Source organism: Erpetoichthys calabaricus, chromosome 8 (assembly GCF_900747795.2).
Source record: "Erpetoichthys calabaricus chromosome 8, fErpCal1.3, whole genome shotgun sequence".
In the NCBI taxonomy this organism is placed as follows: domain Eukaryota; kingdom Metazoa; phylum Chordata; class Cladistia; order Polypteriformes; family Polypteridae; genus Erpetoichthys; species Erpetoichthys calabaricus.
Window position 1 is genome coordinate 36,780,686 of NC_041401.2, and position 18,904 is coordinate 36,799,589.

Below are 18,904 nucleotides of genomic sequence, written 5' to 3' on the forward strand. Positions count from 1 at the left end.
ACCGAATTGTGCTTGTGCTTAATTGTACTTGTGGCTATGGTTGGAAATGTTTGGGGAAAAGTTTCCCACAATAAAAGACTCTTTGCCTTTTATACTTGTGTCCGAGCCTGCCTGTGTTGAGTGTTTGGGGTGCTGGATATATATATATAAAAGGGTTAGGGTAAGGTTGCAAAGGTTACAGCAGTTTCTGCTTCAACTACCTGTTTCAGTCATTTGTTTCAAGTTCCCAAAACTCATTGAGTAAGGAAACACTACCTGACTTCAATGCTAAATGCATTTCCCCTTAATTTTCACTGGTGATCTCCAGTACATGAATCACCATTAAGTTGAAAGAATTCTTCTGGATCCAATTTGTCAATGTCGTTCTGAGTTTTTAGGACATGGATAAGGTCCCCAAGCAGTGTCTTCTGCTGGAGACTAAACAGAGTCTGCCAGAGTACATGTCTTTAAGTCTTGAAATGCAATTGGTTGCTGGAAAGGTGTTTTCAGTGGTTCTGATTTTATATGTGGATGACTTTATAGGAATAGCTCTCACCTAGTAAAATATGTGCTTTTATGTCAGTGTGTCTGCCATTACTGGCTTTGGGGAGACAGGCACAAACGAAGGAGGCATTAAATATTCTGAAGACTGTTGTTGAGAAATCCCTAGCAGCACCTCTTAGATGAGTGTGATGAAATAAACCAGTAGCTAAAGGTTCTAAAGGATAATGCATCATGGAGAGGACCGGCAGCATTTGTCATGATGGCCTCTAACCTCTGCCTCAGCCTTCTGTCCTATAATACAGATTGGACTTCCTGATGAGCTCATTCAGGCATCTGGCATTCCCTGAGCGGGAGTTACTCCCCCATTAAGATTTGACTTATGCCACTAAGTTTACTATTTAGTCTACGTAAACAAATGTAAACATCAATATACTTTTCTTTATAAGCATTTAGTTTAGACAACAGTCATCAATCAATAATTTGCTACACACAGCTTGGTCAAATAATCACTTTCTGGCCACCATCAGGATATAAACAGTACTATTTACTGAGCATATTCTAACTATATGTAAGATTCTGCAAAGAAATACTGACTCATACTGTTTAATTACTCACAAAAATCCTGTATAAATGCTTTGGATCCAACAATACACCCCCTCCATACCTTCCAATCACAGGGCAACAAAGAAAGGAAATGTAGCATTCTCAAATTAAAAACTTTTGCTGGTCAATCTAGCCACAAACACAGCCTGCTCAGCTAAAAGAATGTTTAAGTAGTCTGTAAAACTATATTTAATACTCTTCAAGTCAAGTTAACTCAATTTATTTTTGTATAGCACTCGTCACTTCATGCAGGCTCTCAGAGCATTATAAAACTTTACAGGTACAGGTTACACACTTTACCAATTACAAAATGCACGTATATAAGACTACAGACTAGTTCAAACACACAGTTAATACAGCAACTTAAACCTGATCAATGCTGGACATAAACTGCGTGATTTTTAGAAATACTGGTCAAGTGACTACTCACACTATATATAATATGTGTTCATACTGTACAAGCACGTTCCGTCCAATTGATATGCTACGACACAGATGCTCAGACTATACATGTCCCAATGGACAGTTTTACCCATTGACATTTTGCAATAAAGCTTTAATATGGCCACAGGCTTCTCTAACTGTCAACAAAGAAAAGAGTTGTGTTGCTGGCTCTGCTATACTATGCTGTGAAAGTTCATAGAAAAGAAAAAGGGGTAACTGGACATGCAGGTGGACAAACCACAAAATAAGTTTTGTCTGTTTTACAGAAAAAATTGGAGGCACTTAATTTTTCTAATTTACTATTGTGTGTGTTTATTTCAGGTTCTTCCAGTAAAGGTTACCTATGGTGCTTTAGTTATTTGCAATTCAGTTATATGTGTGTTGCTCTATGATAGTTAGCTTTTTTAAATCAAAAAGGTGAAAATTAGCATAACAATAGCAATTATTTTATGGAAATTTGATGGCAACGTCAGAAGATCAGGTCAATAGACTGCTCACACTATAAGATAGCCAACTGAAATTTCTGACATGACAGAAATTCTCCCAATCAAGTAACAGCCCAATTGTAGGATGTTATCGGGCATAGCAACCCCTCTCATACGGCATGTGAAACAGCAGCCGATGAAGATGAAATTCAGGGCAACTAAGAGAATCAGTCGCTGGGCCCAAAACTGTGGCAAAATCGTACAGTATATACCCAACGTAAGACAAAAAGGATTCTAACAGTATGCAGTATATCCATTGATATTATTGTTGAGATGTGGCCAGTGGCAATGGATGCGAGGGAAACAAAAACTCTAGTCAGTCGAAATTCTGGAGAAAATAAACTTCTCAGGTGGTCCATGATCAGTTATAATAAAAAGTCAAAGACAAAGTCAGGCACAATCACAGTTCTGGAGACCTAGCCCAACTCTCTACCAGTCTCTGGTCAATCTACATTAATATATAAGATTTGCTGGACTGTCTGATAGGACAATAATGACTTCTACTGTGTTTCTAATGAACAAAATAACAGCTGGCTACTAAGTGTGGGAAAAATGGGGAAAAGAATAAAGGAGGCTCCATTCAAAGCAACACGCCAAATCTTTAACTCTTCTACACTCTGCCTCAATCAAGTCCATTTCTATGACAAAGCTAGTGTATACTTCTGACACCTACAGAATGGGTCTGCACTGGTTTCATAACTCTCCACCTAAACCTGACATTCTGCTAATAAACCTAGCTATGAACAGCCAACCAAGTTAACCGATCATTCTTGCTGCAGTATGCTCGATGTAACACCTTCTGTTTTGGGTAGTTTCACTCACTCAAAGCGCAAACTTCAGAACACATTTGCACTATACATTTGAGTCACCACTTTCACTCAAACCGATGACATCCCTTAGTTATGAATGAAGAATACACAGGACACAAGAACACAAGTTCTTCACAGTGGGATGTTGACTCCAAATCTTTGGTCAATACAACAGATCTTTAACTGCCTAATTAATTCAAAATACAATTCACTATCCACAGAGAAGCTATGTCCAATCCTGTGACCAAAGGAACACGTATAATCCACACCCTTGCCATTTGACGGATTATGGGTTTGCATCACGCAGTGTTACTATAACCCTCCAAAGTTAACAGATCTCAAAACTCTTGAAGCACCATTAGGTTTCTTTTGTTTTTACTGAAGTTTGCTTTGCAAAGAATAAACTTCTACTACAGTTATATTTGGTTGAAATGTATGAGTATTCTTCAGGGAAAAAATTGTTTCCACAAGGTGTGTGTCTTTCATACTGTAGATCTACTAGCAAATATATGTGACATTTATAGTAGGTGCCTTCGTGTTGTTCCAAGATGGAAAAGAGTTAATTTAATGCAAGACAAAATCAAGACAGACTTTGTATAGTTGCATCTAAAAGTCTGTGAATACCTATAAAGAACAGAGCTACATTACATTTAGTATTTTCTGTGTACAGAAAAATATAACTCTGAAACCATCTGTATCAATAACATTGACCACATGTAACAATGTGTATTTTTTATCTGAATTTTTAATTTACTAGTCACGTTTTCTATATAATATAGGTACGCAGGTAGTGTAGGTAGGTTCACTTTTTTTATCCTAAAAGGAAGGGCCACCAAATCCATCAATAGTCGGTTCATCATCAGAATCGCTATCAGTCAATCAATGTCTGCAAACTTCATCTCTGCAATATCACCGAAAGCACAGACATGCTTGAAAGTCGCTCATTTCCTATTAGAGTGATTCAACATTTTGCAGGATAGTAGTTGGCAATAAAAGTTACAACACTGTTCATTTTTTGTTTTTGTATTTCTTCAGTCCTCTTCTCCCTCTTTCAAATTCTTGGCTGGCTCCAAGACCATTAAAACAAATCATATGTAATTCATGTGGGCTAATCTGGAGAAATAATCCCAGGCACACCAACACTTTACACACAAAGTGAATCTCCAGTAATGAAAGAGACAAATTAAAGTTATGAAATATATAGAAGGGGATGCTGGTGCAAGTCACTGCTAGAAGTGCGCAGTGGAAGTTAAATACCCCTTTCTGAAATTTCTATAATTGATCAAGCAATTCAGATTGTTGTGTTACTGGCAGGGAAGCAACAAGCTGTTTTGAGGGGTATGGAAAATTTTGTTTTTGCCAACAAACCCCCCCCCCCCCCCCCCCCCAGTTAAAAACTTTGTGTATGTACATTTCTGGGGAGCCCGAGTGGTCATGGGCTTCTATGTATACTCAGCATACCCCCTACTTGCATGCCTGTGCAGCAGCCAAATAAGGCTGTGAAGCCCCTGGGCTTTCATATTTCACTTCAAGGTAGTAGAATATCACTTGGACTGCCATAACCAACTCTCAATGAGACAGTTGCTGCAGCCTGGCGCAAGAAAGATGGCATCATTTCTTTCCTTCAGAGACAAAGCTGAAGTTCTCATTAAGGGAAAACTTTGGGCACCATACAATGCCAAGAGTCACAAGTAGCTCAGTTTTAGGTCAAGGGGCTCAAATCATTAAAGAAATTAGCTGGTTATTCGGTAGCACTCTTTCCCGGACACTGTGATGGTTATTAGGCACGACAATTGACCCTAAACATGACCCACATTAGAGATGAGGGGCACAAAGCAATTATTAGGAACGGACTTTGAATATTAAAGGAAGCACAGACAGAGGTGCAAGACAGGTGTCTCTTCCATGATGGCACGGTTTGGGAGTTTTGTTTATACTCATATTTTGATTCTGATTCTGATATTTTGATTTTGATTTTGTTTTTTTTTAGTTTTGGAATAAAATCTTTGTGGTGTCACTGCATCCACGATACAATTCAAGGTGTAAAACAGAGTTCCGAATAATGAAATGGTTGTTTGAAATTGTGCATTATGTCAAATGTGATAAAATGGGAATCAGCTACAGTATATTGAAGTCAAATGGCTACACTTAACACTACCAGCTTTATATATATTCTAAAAAAAGGAAAATCATTTCAAATCCTTTCATAAAAAATGCAATGCTGTCATCATTGTAACCACAAGCCCAGACTCTGTGTCTACTTGCTCTAAGACCTGATATATAAACAGCACTCAAAACTCTTCAAAAGTCAGTTAGAAAGCAGAAACCTTGCATAATCTTCAATTAATAATGCAGTGTGCCAATTTAATTAAGTTATCTTCTGAATAAAGATCCACATGATAAAAACCTAACATGCGGTAACCTTGCATTATTACACAACTCTTAATAATTCTCTCAGACCTCTGCTTCTTTATGCATTTCCAGAATTTCTGCTTCTCAGCCTGGCAGCAACAGTTCTATATCATGGTTAGTAAAGGAAAACAATTTCAGAAAATATGTAATATACCCTATAATATAAATATACTAATAACCCGCAGGCACTGATAATATATACAAAGGACAATTCAAAAACATTTGTTGACAACCTTGGCCCCTTTAAGCAGCAGGGTGATTTCAATGTTTGCCCAGGATCCAAGAGAGCACATTTCCTCATGTGCCACATGACAAAACACACCAATGCCATCGACAGCACGCTATCATTAAGTGTGTCAGTTCAAAAAAAAAAAAAAGTAAAACAGAGTGACAAAAAATAGGATAAGATTTATGGGCTTACCAGTGGTCTCCACTATGCCTTCAAGGATGACAACGATTTCAAATTGCTCTGTTTGCATGGATCTCTGAGAAAGGTCATAGAAGGGGCTCTTGGCGTCGATCACATGACAAATGGTAAGGGGAGATACAAGGAAAAGCTGGTCAGCTCCAGTGCTGAAACCCACGTCCAGCTCCAGCTGATCAAGGGGGAGAAACTCTCCCTCGGGTGTTTGCCTGGACTACGCAAAGCAAGCATGGAGAAGGAAAACAGAGAGAGGAAGACATTAGTATTGGCTTACAACTACCTCCCACATTCTCTGTCATTACGTTACCCAAGCAGAAAGTGAAAAGTGGGAATATGAACATGTTTTGTGACAGTAAATTGCAAATGTAAATTTAAGGTTGGTTGAACATCTCCTATAACAGTTTCTTTATTGATTTATTTTAACAACTGAGGTGAGCTTTTATTGATTTCCTCTTTTCCCATGCAAAAACAAGCAGTTTGGCCTAGCAGACAAAGAACTGGATATTAAACAATCTGATAAGTACTCACTGTGAAAGGCACTATACTGTATATGATAAAGAAGGGCTGATATAATGACGGCTGATAACTGATGGAAATCACCATCACAAATCAATATGTGATTCAAGGCAAGTCCCTTCATCTACTTCTGTTGTCAATGCAGGATAGATAAAATATTTTGTCTTGGAATGTTCCGATACACATTTTATTATATTATGTGTGCGTCCGAGTGTGTAAATTGCTGTGGAATGATGCATACAAAGATACGAAAGACACTATATGATACATATTATATTTGTTTCAAAAACTGTATCAAATTAATTTTGTAAAGAAAAAACAGATAGATAGATAGATAGATAGATAGATAGATAGATAGATAGATAGATAGATAGATAGATAGATAATGCATGTATAAAACAGAAAGAATATATGCTGTATAAGGTATAAGCACAAGCAAATTTACAGTATATAACCGCAGTTCTCCATCATTCACTTGCTTTAATATAAATGAGTCACACAAATAGTAGTTCATATGTTCAGTATCTGTTTATATTTTAATTAGGTATACAGTGCCTTTCATAATGAGATAGTTATGACACACATGAATCACAAGTGCATTGAGACTCACTACGTATATACTATGAAATGTGTTGCATAATTTAAAGATGAATTGACATATTATATAATATATTTTTTCATGTATAGCACTTTTCATGATGTTTAGTACAGTGCTGTGGAGCCACACACATACAGTACATAATAATTTATGGCCTATACCAGGGGTAGGCAACGTCGGTCCTGGAGTGCCACAGTATGTGCAGGTTTTTGTTCCAACCCAGTTCCTTAACGAGAACTCAATTATTGCTGATGAAGCACATATTGCTTAAGTGACATTTTAATGCTTCATTGTAGTGGTCTCGCTTGTTAAGGTTCTCCAACCTTAATCGCTTATTTCAATCTTAAACTGCTGCATTCAGTGTTTTAATTGCTCCTTATTAGCAATAAGAGGTAGGCAATGTCGGTCCTGGTGAGCCGCAGTGGCTACAGGTTTTCATTCAACCCAATTGCTTAATTAGAAACCAATCATTGCCAATCTCAGACCTTATTTAATTTTATGGCTTGTTAGTCTGTGCAATGTAAAGCTTTTATATCGTAGATTTTTTTCCTTTCCACGGATATCATCCAAATGATTTGAAGCCTAAAACAGATCATTTTCAGTCTGTCACATTTTTCTATTAAGTGTTTTATTAAATCAAACCGTGCATGATGAACACACACAGATGTAATTGGAAAAAAGCTAGCTGGAGAACTGCTGGCTGCTTTGTCTTTTACATCTTATTGCTAATAAGGAGCAATTAAAACACTGAATGCAGCAGATTAAGATTGAAATAAGCAATTAAGGTTGGAGAACCTTAACAAGCGAGACCACTACAATGAAGCATTAAAATGTCACTTAAGCAATATGTGCTTCATCAGCAATAATTGAGTTCTCGTTAAGGAACTGGGTTGGAACAAAAACCTGCACATACTGTGGCACTCCAGGACCGACGTTGCCTACCCCTGGCCTATACCATTCAATCACTTGCAAATGAAAGACTTACATACAGCCTTCACACACACACACACACACATACGCTGCCTCGCAGTAAGGGGACCTGGGTTCGCTTCCCAGGTCCTCCCTGCATGGAGTTTGCATGTTCTCCCCGGGTCTGTGTGGGTTTCTTCCGGGTACTCCGGTTTCCTCCCATAGTCCAAACACATGCAGGTTAGGTGCATTGGTGATTCTAAATTGTCTGTAGTGTGTGTGTGTGTGTGCACCCTGTGGTGGGCTGGCGCCCTGCCCGGTGTTTGTTTCCTGCCTTGCGCCCTGTGTTGGCAGGGTTTGGCTCCAGCACGCCCCCGTGACCCTGTAGTTAGGATATGGTAGTTTGGATAATGGATGGATGGATATATATCATCCAGTTCAGATTTTGTCCCTGCCTTGTGCCTATGCCTACTAGGTTAGGCTCCAGCTTCCTTACAATCCTGCTCAGGATTAGGCGGGTTTAGAAAATGGAAGGATGGATGGATATATGTCATGTGGCCATCATTGCTTTCATGTATACCATGCCTTTCACACAGAGATCTGTTCCCACCTAGTAAATGACATTCCATTCCACACAGACACAGAAGCACAGTATAAATGTGTGCGTTACAGTGAGTGCTAATCTGCACTACTATTATTTGTGGTAGAAATGGCTCATTTAAAGAAGTGTCAAATCGTTTCTGAAACTGCTTTCATAAAAACCTCTCCACTTCACCCTGTTTGCTGAAGTGGCTGAAAGCAAATTATTATTTCAGTTCATTGTGGAGTTTTAATGAGTCTGGCTATTACCTCTTGAAAATTAACTATGTGTGCACTTAAACTGAACGCCCAGAATTTTAATCAGGAAGCGCTGTATTAGTTCTCCGCGATGTTTGTCGAATTAAATTTAACAGAGCTCTGCAAATTCAGATTGCTTTCAAATTGTGCTCATAGTAAACGGCCTTGAAAATCCTAAATGTGCTCTCGCTGAAGTATCCGTACACGCCGAGCGCACGCCGCGCATGTCTCTTAAGCACGTGTCTAAAGCACGGGCTCAGGTTCAACTCCTGGGGGTGAGAATAAGTGATGAAGGATGTTGCCCTCCTAGAACACTTACTTTTAACAGTTTGCAGCGGATCTGTGCCGAGACCATGTGGCTGTTTCGGAGATTGCCCACCCTGAACATGAGAGTCAGCTTCCCGTCTCTCATGGAAATAACTGCATGTTCGCTGAACATTAGGGTCTCAGCGCGTTTCTTAGGCTGAGACATCTTTATGAACATACAGCCGATCAAGAAAGCGTCTACGATGGATCCGAGGATTGACTGAAAAAGAAACAGAATAATGCCTTCCGGGCATTTGTCCGTGATGTACCTGTAGCCATAACCAATAGTAGCTTCAGTCTCAATAAAGAAAAGGAAAGCCGAAGGAAAGTTATAGACATTCGCAACGCACGGAGTGTACTTGTCATCGTGGGCTTTGTTGAGGTCGCCCCTGATGTACGCTATCACCCACCACATAGATGCCATAAACAACCAGGCTACGGTGTAGGTCAAGATGAAAATGAACAAATTCCAGCGCCATTTCAAATCGACTAGGGTGGTGAATAAATCCGAGAGGTATCTGCTGGTCTCGCTGCCCAAGTTACCATGCTGGACGTTGCATCGCCCGTTCTTGTCCACGAACCGTTGCCTCTTTCTTTTCGGAGCGGGCTGATTAAATCCAGAGCCGCTGGATGAAGTGGTCACTACCTGGTAATCGTCCCCAAATTTCTTTCGAAGTGCAGACATAATATGATGAGGCTAACCAGAATAATGATACCTGGGATTAAAATACGCACAGCTTCTGTTTACAGCGCTTTTCTTGATACCTGCTGCAGTTTTGATTTTTTTTTAACGTGCAGTCAAAATAAGACGCACATCAAGTAGCTCGAATAGAAACAATTTAAAGGCTGAAAAATGATCCCTCTTCTTCCAACCATTAGTAAAGGAGGGGGGAATCCAGTTTACGTAAATCGTTCGCCCTTAGCAGGCAGGAGCTATAACAGGCATTGCAGATAGCATTTCAGCTCCTGGGGGGGGTAAGCAAATCGGCTGTCTTCCCAATATTTGCCGTGCTTTTTTTCTTTTCTTTTTCTTTTTTGAGAGGTGCCGATTGATCATCAAGTCCTTACAGCTTGGCACCGTCTTTCTTTTCTATTTGATTTTTTTATTATTATTTCGAGAGTTTTCAAAATACCATCCTAAGAGGGAAAAGTCTGTCCATCCAATTAAAAGTTATAAATGGATCATTTCTTTTGGCGCAGCGGCGAGTCTTCCATTTGAAAGATATCAGCAGCGTCTCATAAGGCAACATCAAAACGCACTGGACTCGAGCGTGTGCTTTCTTACTTCTTCCACCGCCGTTGAAATGTTCTCTCTGCGCTGGTACCGAACAGTGCGCGTCTCGGTCCCCAGACCAGCAAGTCTTCTGGATCACATACATGCGCTTGAAATTGGGATTTCAGCATGAAGAGCAGGGCAATGACAGTAAAATTGAGAATAAAGATTCTAATAAAATTGTAACATTAAAATAAAAAAGAGAAGGGGGAAGGAAATGTCGACTCCAGTTTTTTTCTGTCTACGTTGCTCAATGCTGTCAGGTGCTGACGATCATAATTTTGGAACGACATGCAGCTCTGCTCTCAGGTGAGTGAAATGCACAAGATCTCTCTCACTCTCTCTCTCTTTTGCTCGCTCGCTCTCGCTCACTCACTGTGTCTTTCCAAACCGCCCCCCATCTCTCTCTCTCTTTCTCTCTCTCTCTCTCAGCCTTCCTATCCGAGTCCTGCGCATTGCACGCTCCTCCTTGTCCGGTACGCCGCTGCGCTTTTGCCTGTCTCATAGCTCAACGCACAATTCTGCAGCATTTAAAAGAGGTGGAAACAGTCAGCGTGTGTTCTTAAAGAAGGAAAGCTTAACAAATAACAGGAGTCGCACCTGTCCAATAAGTCAGCAGCATTCAACTGTGATGGCTTAGTGAGTTGCCATTGGTATGTTAAAACATTTTCTCAGTATATCATGGATGACATTAGGGAATAAAATAGCTGAAAATATTTACATTTATTGTATAAAATTGACTAATAAACAACATAATAACACATGTTATCTATCTATCTATCTGTGGCTTTGCTGCGAGTTTTGTACTTCTTGCCCATTTTCCCCAAGTAGCTACAGTAGTTTTTTTCTTTCCACAGTGTTTTGTGATCAGATCGTAAAGGAGCTCTGATGTCAGTAAACAATACAGTAACGATAAAGAATACAGGAAAATTCTGGGAAAGTGCCATTTGTGATCACTGTAGCTGAGGCATCATTGTGTTCCTGCCTTTTACTGTTAAAGAGGTTGCTTTTTTGATAAAGGGGTTATAAGTAGATATGACAACACCAGACATATATAATATTATTCTTATTTAATTTGACATATAATTCGATTATAGATTAATTCTATGTCACCTTTTCACTTTTCTTTTCAGTCAATACAATACATTTGTCATGTATGTGAAACTGCTTAATTATTAACAGAAGAACAATGACTGTTTGCTCAGTGCTCTGCTCAATGCTTCTAGGCACTCATAATCCATTTCTTAATAGACCCTACTCTAATCACGTTCAGAAACAGAGAATGTATCATTTATTGCCCAGCCAGGGATAAATGCAGTTTTAGTAATTGCTCAGCACTAAGTGTACTAAATTGTTCAGGCCTAAATGCAATTTCAGCCCAAACTCCAGTTTCACTTATTGAGTAAGGCTTGATGCCAGTTGTTTGGTGTTGCCTAGGGAGAGATTCAATTTGAGCCCTTCAGATAAAGACCACATATGATCACAATCAAAACTAATTTCAATTAAAAACGTCTTTATTTATTTCTCATCACCATATTACATTTTTATTGCAGTGTAAAAGTGCATGTATTTAATAGCTTAGCAAATAAATTAAGAAAGACTGTGTACTGGATATTCTGCTCAGGGCTTCTAAGCATTGACAACCCATTCTTCCTTCATAAGATATTATTTCATTTTAAGTCTAGGTATAATTTAAATCATTTCTCAATTCTTATCTATTCATTCATGTTCAAACCTCAATTAATCAAATCCAGGGTCCTGGTCATATGATAGTGTCACACTGCTTCTTTGCATCCAATAAGATTTCAGTATTATAATATTAGGCCTTCTTAGTTCTGATCTTTGTAGTTACTGTAGCTGTGTGTCACATTGACTGATGCTGTGGAAAATCTGTAAAATATCCTGGTTAATTTATTCACATTATACTCTTCATTTTTTTTTTTTTTTTTTTTCTGTCCACCCTGGCCATCGGACCTTACTCCTTTTCTATGTTAACTAATGTTGCCTTATTTTAATTTCTTATTTTGTCTTTTATTTTTCTTTTCTTCATTATGTAAAGCACTTTGAGCTACATTTTGTATGAAAATGTGCTATATAAATAAATGTTGTTGTTGTTCATTCAAAGTGCAGTTTAATGTACAATAATACAACTTGTGTTAAATGGTTAATATGGAACATTAAGAGATTAAACTACATTTCCATAAAATCCTGAAAAGACTGAGGTGTTGTAAAACTTTTGACTGGTAGTGCATATATATATATATATATATATATATACACTACATATGGTACACTGAGACTCTACATATTGTAATACTAATTAATAAAGTGTTTTTCAGCAAAAACATAATGATTTGAAGATGCAAGTCTGAAAATAAACTACCCAAGATAGCAACACTTCTGGTTAAATATGGGTAGGATGCAGGATGAGGCAGGTTCAGGTGGACACACACCAAAAATGACATCAGAGGTGGTAAAATTCTACGGTTTTAGAGAGAGGAAGAGAAGAGGCGTTAGTATACAGGGCCCACCCTGTGGATCAGCAAGGAATTGCTACCATCAGAGCCTTTAAGTTGTCCCTAATGCACATGTATGTGACTATACTATAAACACACACACACTCACCAGCCACTTTATTAGGTACTGGGATGGACCCACTTTTGCCTTCAGAACTACCATAATTCTTAGTGGTATAGGTTCAACAAGGTGTTGGAAACATTTCACATTGACATGATAACATCACGCAGTTGCTGCAGATTTGTTGACTGCAGATCCATGATGTGAATCTCCCATTCCACCACATTCCAAAGGGGCTCTATTGGATTGAAATGTGGTGACTGTAGAGGCCATCTGAGTATGGTGAACTCAATCTCATATTCAAGAAGCCAGTTTGAGATGATTTGAGCTTTGTGACATGGCACGTTATCCTGTTGGACGTAGCCATCAGAAGACAGGTACACTGCAGTTATAAAGGGATGGACATGGTCAGCAGCAATATTCAGGTAGTTTAAACAATGGTACTAAGGGCCCAAAGTGTGCCAAGAAAATATCCCCAACACCATTACACCACTACCAGCAGCAGCCTGAACTGTTGATACAAGGCAAGATGGATCCATGCTTTCATGATGTTGATGCCAAATTCTGACCCTACCATCCAAATGTTGCAGCAGAAATCAAAAGTCATCAGACCAGGCAACATTTTTCCAATTTTCTCTTGACCAATTTTGGTGAGCCCATGTAAATTGTACCCTCAGTTGCCTGTTCTTAGGTGACAGGAATGGCACCCAGTGTGGTCTCCTGCTGCTGTAGCCCATCTGCTTTAAGGTTCGACATGTTTTGTGTTCAGAGATGCTCTTCTGCATACCTCTGTTGTAATGAGTGGTTATTTGAGTTACTGTTGCCTTTCTATCAGCTCAAACTGGTTTGGCCATTCTCCACTGACCTCTGTCATCAACAAGGTATTTTCGCCCAGAGAACTGCAGCTCACTGGATATTTTCCCATTTTTGACCATTCCCTGTAAGCGCTAGAGATGGTTGTGCGTGAGAATCCCTGTAGATCAGCAGTTTCTGAAATACTTAAACCAGCCCTTCTGGCACCAACAACTATGCCATGTTCAAAATCACTTAAATTAACTTTCTTCCCCATTCTGATACTCAATTTGAATTTCAGGAGGTCATCTTGACAATGTGTACATGCTTAAATGCATTGGGTTGCTGCCATGTAATTGGCTGATAAGATATTTGAGTTAACAAGCAGCTGAACAGGTGTACGTAATATTGTGGCCAGTGTGTGTAAATACAGTATATACTAAGTTGAGACGGTGGTCTCTAGCAAGCTCTGTTTTTTGATTGGTGAATCTTCAGTAGACTAGACATGTATAGCTGCCACTTTGCACATTCTTTATGAGCCACAGGATTGCCAAGGCAAGCAAAGCACATGCTCAAAGGTGTGACTTTGTGTGTCCACAGTGTGTACGAGTGTAGAAAAGTTGTCCGGAATTGCTGCATGAAGTAGGCACTTTAATTCAAGAAGCTACAATTTCATCATCCTCTTGGGAGTCTAGATCTGAAATGTCTGTTTTAAATGTAGCACTTGATGGCCAAAGGTCTAGGTACTGTACATACTACCAACCACTTACCAATCAGAGCAAAATACTCAGTGGAGCCCACCCTTTGAACTTTGACAGGTGAAAATTACATTTTTCATTTCAAGGTGTATTGCAGGTTGTGTGTTGTGTCAGTGAAATTAATAAATGAAAAAATAGTTTAATAAACACAATGACATAAGCAAGAAAAGGTTCATTTCATGACACATTTAATTATTTACGCTTGTAAACCTTTGTGTTTTTATTTATTTATGGTTACATTTCACAATACATGCATTTATTTGCATATTTATTTATTTGATTTTGTTTAAAATATTCCTCTGTACAAGTGAACCATCTCCCCATTTCACCTCCTAACTGCACATTCAGCTAGTATGGCAGATTAGCTTCAAGGCAATCCTTCTCAGCCCAGAGTGCCCTCTGTTGATATCTGAGGTGATTGCACCCCCGAGATCAGACCTGTCCTTAGAGCTCAAGGTACCCATTACTGAAAGTTGACTACATGACTGTAGCTAAAGAAAATTAGTATTCCAGTTGCCAGTGTGGGTTTCTCTGCCACTGCTCCATTTCCTCCAAGTGCTACCTGCCCCAACAAACCCTACAAATTGTTATTTTGAAATTACCAGGAGAAAAGAACACAAAATGCTGAATACAAAGCAAATCTAGTTTATAACAAGTCACATACAAAGGGTACTAATCACACTGACATCACTACAATGCCATTTGGACGGGTGTATCTCGGCAGGGTCACCATTTTGTGGCTATCGTGGAGTGACCACGACCATGCTTACAGTCACCGTGCCCATGAAAGATATGGAAGTCATCATTTCCTGCCTGTTTTAGTGGCAGCACGCCTTATTTGGTGCCTGAGGCATGGCTTGATTCTTTTTTTTAAAGCAAGTAACATTAACCATAGTTAAGGCCATGCCACATTAGATGACTTTTCCAGTGATTTTCACTCATAAAACCTGTATTTACAAGAGGGATGAAGAGTTGGAGCTCTGCTTACTCAAGAATAAGAGGAACCCATGAAAAGATGTCCACCCAATCTACAGCAAGAACTTGTGCTTTGTGTTTGTTTATTGTCCGTAGTGGCTAAGGGATATAAACATCATGTGTGGAACAGTTTACATTTACATTTCAATAACCAAAATAAGGAACGCTTGCCTCATTCCTTTATGAAAGATTAAGCTTTACTTTGCCCTTCTTCTTGGCAAACAGACATTATAATCTGCTCTCTCTATTTATCTAAATCAGAGATTGGCAATCAATAGCCCAGGGCTGGTCTAAAGCCATGTCCCATTTATTACAGTCATGCCCTCTAACCAACCAAAATATCAATAGGGAGCTCCCTGGGACCAAGAGGAACATACAGATATTTCAAAGATATGTGGTTGTCAAAAAAGGTTTTTAGTCTGTGAAGGTCTGCAAAATTTGAGAATTGCATGAAAGTTGGCTATCCTCTGCAACTGGAGTAATGCCAGCAGAACACACAGATACCAAAAATTACATGTTGATTATTTACAAACCACAGAGGAAGGATATTTATTGTCAAACACACTTAATTCAGTTGAAAGCTATGGGGGCCTGAAGTGATCCCAGTATAAAAGACTGAAAGAAAGGAACCAGCCGAATTCCAAAGTATTAGAACAAACCAGCAGAATACCGATTCCAGCAAGGGTCTCCTCACAGGAGTTAAGAGTTTTTATAATAGTTTTTACAGTTTATTAGCAGTGTGTAAAATGATCAGTGTTGCAGTAATTGTGATGCTCTTTGCATGAAAAAAAAATGTGTTCCATTAAAATTTCACTTTTTCTTTGTTAATTGTGACGTTTACTTAAAGTGCAGCAAAAAAGTAATTTGGCGTCCATGCATTAACCCCCAAGTATGTGGCAGTTTAACGGTTAAAGCGCCAAGATGCCGCCGAAATGAGCTGCACCGTCTAAGGCTTCTGGCAATGAAAACGCGCTTGCATGAATTACAGTACATATAGCGGTAACATCGGTATTGCACATTCTAGCACTGCGGGAGACATAGCAGTACAGTATACAGGTTTATCTTTACACTCCTTATTTTTAGGTAATGTATTAAGCTGAGTTTGAAATTAAATTAAAGTGTTTTGGGGGCATATTTAGGGTTTAAACTATGAAAATAGGCATTTTTTAACCACCTCCAAAATTCGCAGTTTTTCACAATTCGCGGGTGCTCTAGGAACGTAACCCCCAGGGGGTGTACTGTACACTAAAACGCAGCTGTGAGAAAGCCATGTTAAAATAATATTTTTAGCAGTTTTTTTTAAAGTGCTCCACTATATCAGCCTGGCAAATTTCTTTCGGTAAGCTATTCTAGATTTTAGGTGCATAAGAGCACAAGGCTGCCTCACCACTTCTTTTAAGTTTAGCTCTTGGAATTATAAGCAGACACTCATTTGAAGATCTAAGGGTACAATTTGGAGTGTAAGGTGAATGGCACTCTGAAATATAAGATGGAGTGAGATTATTTAAGGCCTTGTAAACCAAAAGTAGTATTTTAAAGTCAATTCTAAATGGCACAGGTAGCCAATGTAGTGACATCAAAACTGGAGAGACGTGCTTGGATTTTTTTTCCCTAATTAAGATTCTGGCAGCTGCATTCTGCTCACGTTGCAACTGATTGATGCCTAATGATTGAAGTGCTAAGCACAATGCCATTTAGAACACAAAATAACAAGAGAACAAAAAGACAAATCACATTTTTTGGGCCTTACTATATAGACCCTTGTCCGTGACCGACTGTTGGGATGGCTTCCTCACATTCATGATCCCAAATTCCATTTTTTATTCTCCTTTCTTCTTTTTTATCTTTCAGTTCTCTCTTTCTTCCACCAGTGAGATTTTCTCCATTTCACCTTCTCCAAGCTCACTGTAGCAGTTGTAAAGAATGACTTTTGAACCACTAGACGTATTTCTGGGATAAATGCAACCATCTGAAGCTACAAAGCACACCCATTTAAAGTGTAATCTCTTGGCCCTTGGTGTGCATGCACCCATGGGTGACCTGGAGAGGACCAGGGTTGTAAAATAGTATCCTGGCTTCATGCTTTCTACAATGGGAACTTTGGTTCAGCCTATCCCATCTGATGCCACCTACAGGCTTGAGGATGTGCTGCCCACCCAGCATTCACCTACTGCTTTACTATCTCTCTAGGGGAGTCTGGAAATCTTAGGATGGCAAAGTTATTTTTCTTCTGAGGAAATCTGATCAGCTGTGTTACATGGGGCGTTCACAACCTGGGGTCTTTCCAAACGATTACTTTGAAAGGCAAAGTGTCCACTGCCCCCTAGTGTGCCCATAGCATTCTCCATTTACCTGTACATTTCATTTCCTGTCTGACCCCTCACCTGTCATGTGCTATTCAGGTGCCATCTTTGCCTTTGGTGATTCTGTGCCCTGCTCTTGGCATTTCCTTAATTTGTCACCAGGAAAAAAAAAGGCTAAATTAATAAACTATCGTGAATACCATACTGTTGATAAAAATGTTTCTTTAGAAAATTAGGAGTCAAATGCTGAAGGCAGAATAAATTAAACGGACAAGGAAATTGGGGTTAAATATTAGAGGTAACTGCAAAATACAAATCTATGTATTCTTGTGTGTAAGAAGTATAACAAGTAAAAAAATGTTTCTCTAAACATACAGCATTATAAAACATTTTAACACTATAATTATTGTTGTCTTAAATTTCATTCCCCAAATTCGGCCTTAATTTAAATCAATTTTCGAATGGGATGAAATAAAGACAACCTCCAGGTTTCACCAACAGCCAGGTCAGATGCTATTTTTCTTTTGTTTTGACATAGAATTATAGAATATGTTGTAATTTTCCACTGAACTGAGATATAGAGTGTGTTCTTACAGTTGGTTGAAAAGGCAGACATTTAAAAATGAACTCCATCTCATTTTTGTGTTGAAAGAAATATGAAATGCTCCTTGGTAGTCGTTTCACTGTTTTCTTTTACCCTCAGGTACATTTTCTTTCAGTGAATGAAGTCATTGTTTTCATATTTTCCATTCCCAAATTTACTAGCTTATTTTCTGCAAATATAAAAATTAATGATATATAGCATATATAAAACATATAGTGGTTGCATGATGGTCCAGTGGGTAGTACTGCTGCCTAGCAGGTTCAGTATTTTGAGATTAAATCCCATGCAATGTAATTGCCCATGGCAAGTTTGCATGTTCTTTCCAGTCAAGATTTCATTCCACATCATAAAGACAGTTAGGATGAATAGTTAAAATTAATCTCTGTGAGTGGGCTTTGCAATGAACTGGTGTCCCACCAAGGTTTGGTTCATCAGTGATCAAAATTGGAGTATGCTTTGTATCTATATATCTATTGTCACAGGCGGCTGGGGGTGGAACCCAGCCGGGGTGCGCAGAAGGACTGGAGGTGGGATTACACCTCCTCCAGACCACGAGGGGGTGACCACCTTGGTGGCTTTGGTGACCACGGGAACTGAGCTTGGAAGCTCAACCCTATAGGGGCCCGTGGTCACCGCCAGGGAGCACCCCGATGCCCGAGGAGCCCTGGCTGTCAGCACTTCCACCACATCCGGAAGTGCTGGGGGGAAGAAGACCAAGGACACCCTGAGTGCTTCTGGGTGCACAGCCAGCACTTCTGTCACACCAGGGAGTGCCGGCCGGTGCTCATTGGGAGGC

General features: G+C 39.3%; 1 protein-coding gene across 1 annotated transcript in view; it reads right to left on the reverse strand.

Moving 5' to 3' along the window:
• The window catches only part of kcnj3a (potassium inwardly rectifying channel subfamily J member 3a), a 383,329-nt gene extending 373,792 nt beyond the window's left edge, over positions 1-9,537 (reverse strand). The window contains exons 1-2 of the mRNA XM_028806458.2: positions 8,840-9,537; positions 5,658-5,874 (exon numbers count right to left, since the gene is read on the reverse strand). Coding sequence (XP_028662291.1) covers positions 5,658-5,874; positions 8,840-9,511 — 889 coding nt within the window. The 5' untranslated portion in view covers positions 9,512-9,537. The remainder of the gene's footprint in view (positions 1-5,657; positions 5,875-8,839) is intronic.
• Between the last annotated feature and the right edge of the window lie 9,367 nt (positions 9,538-18,904).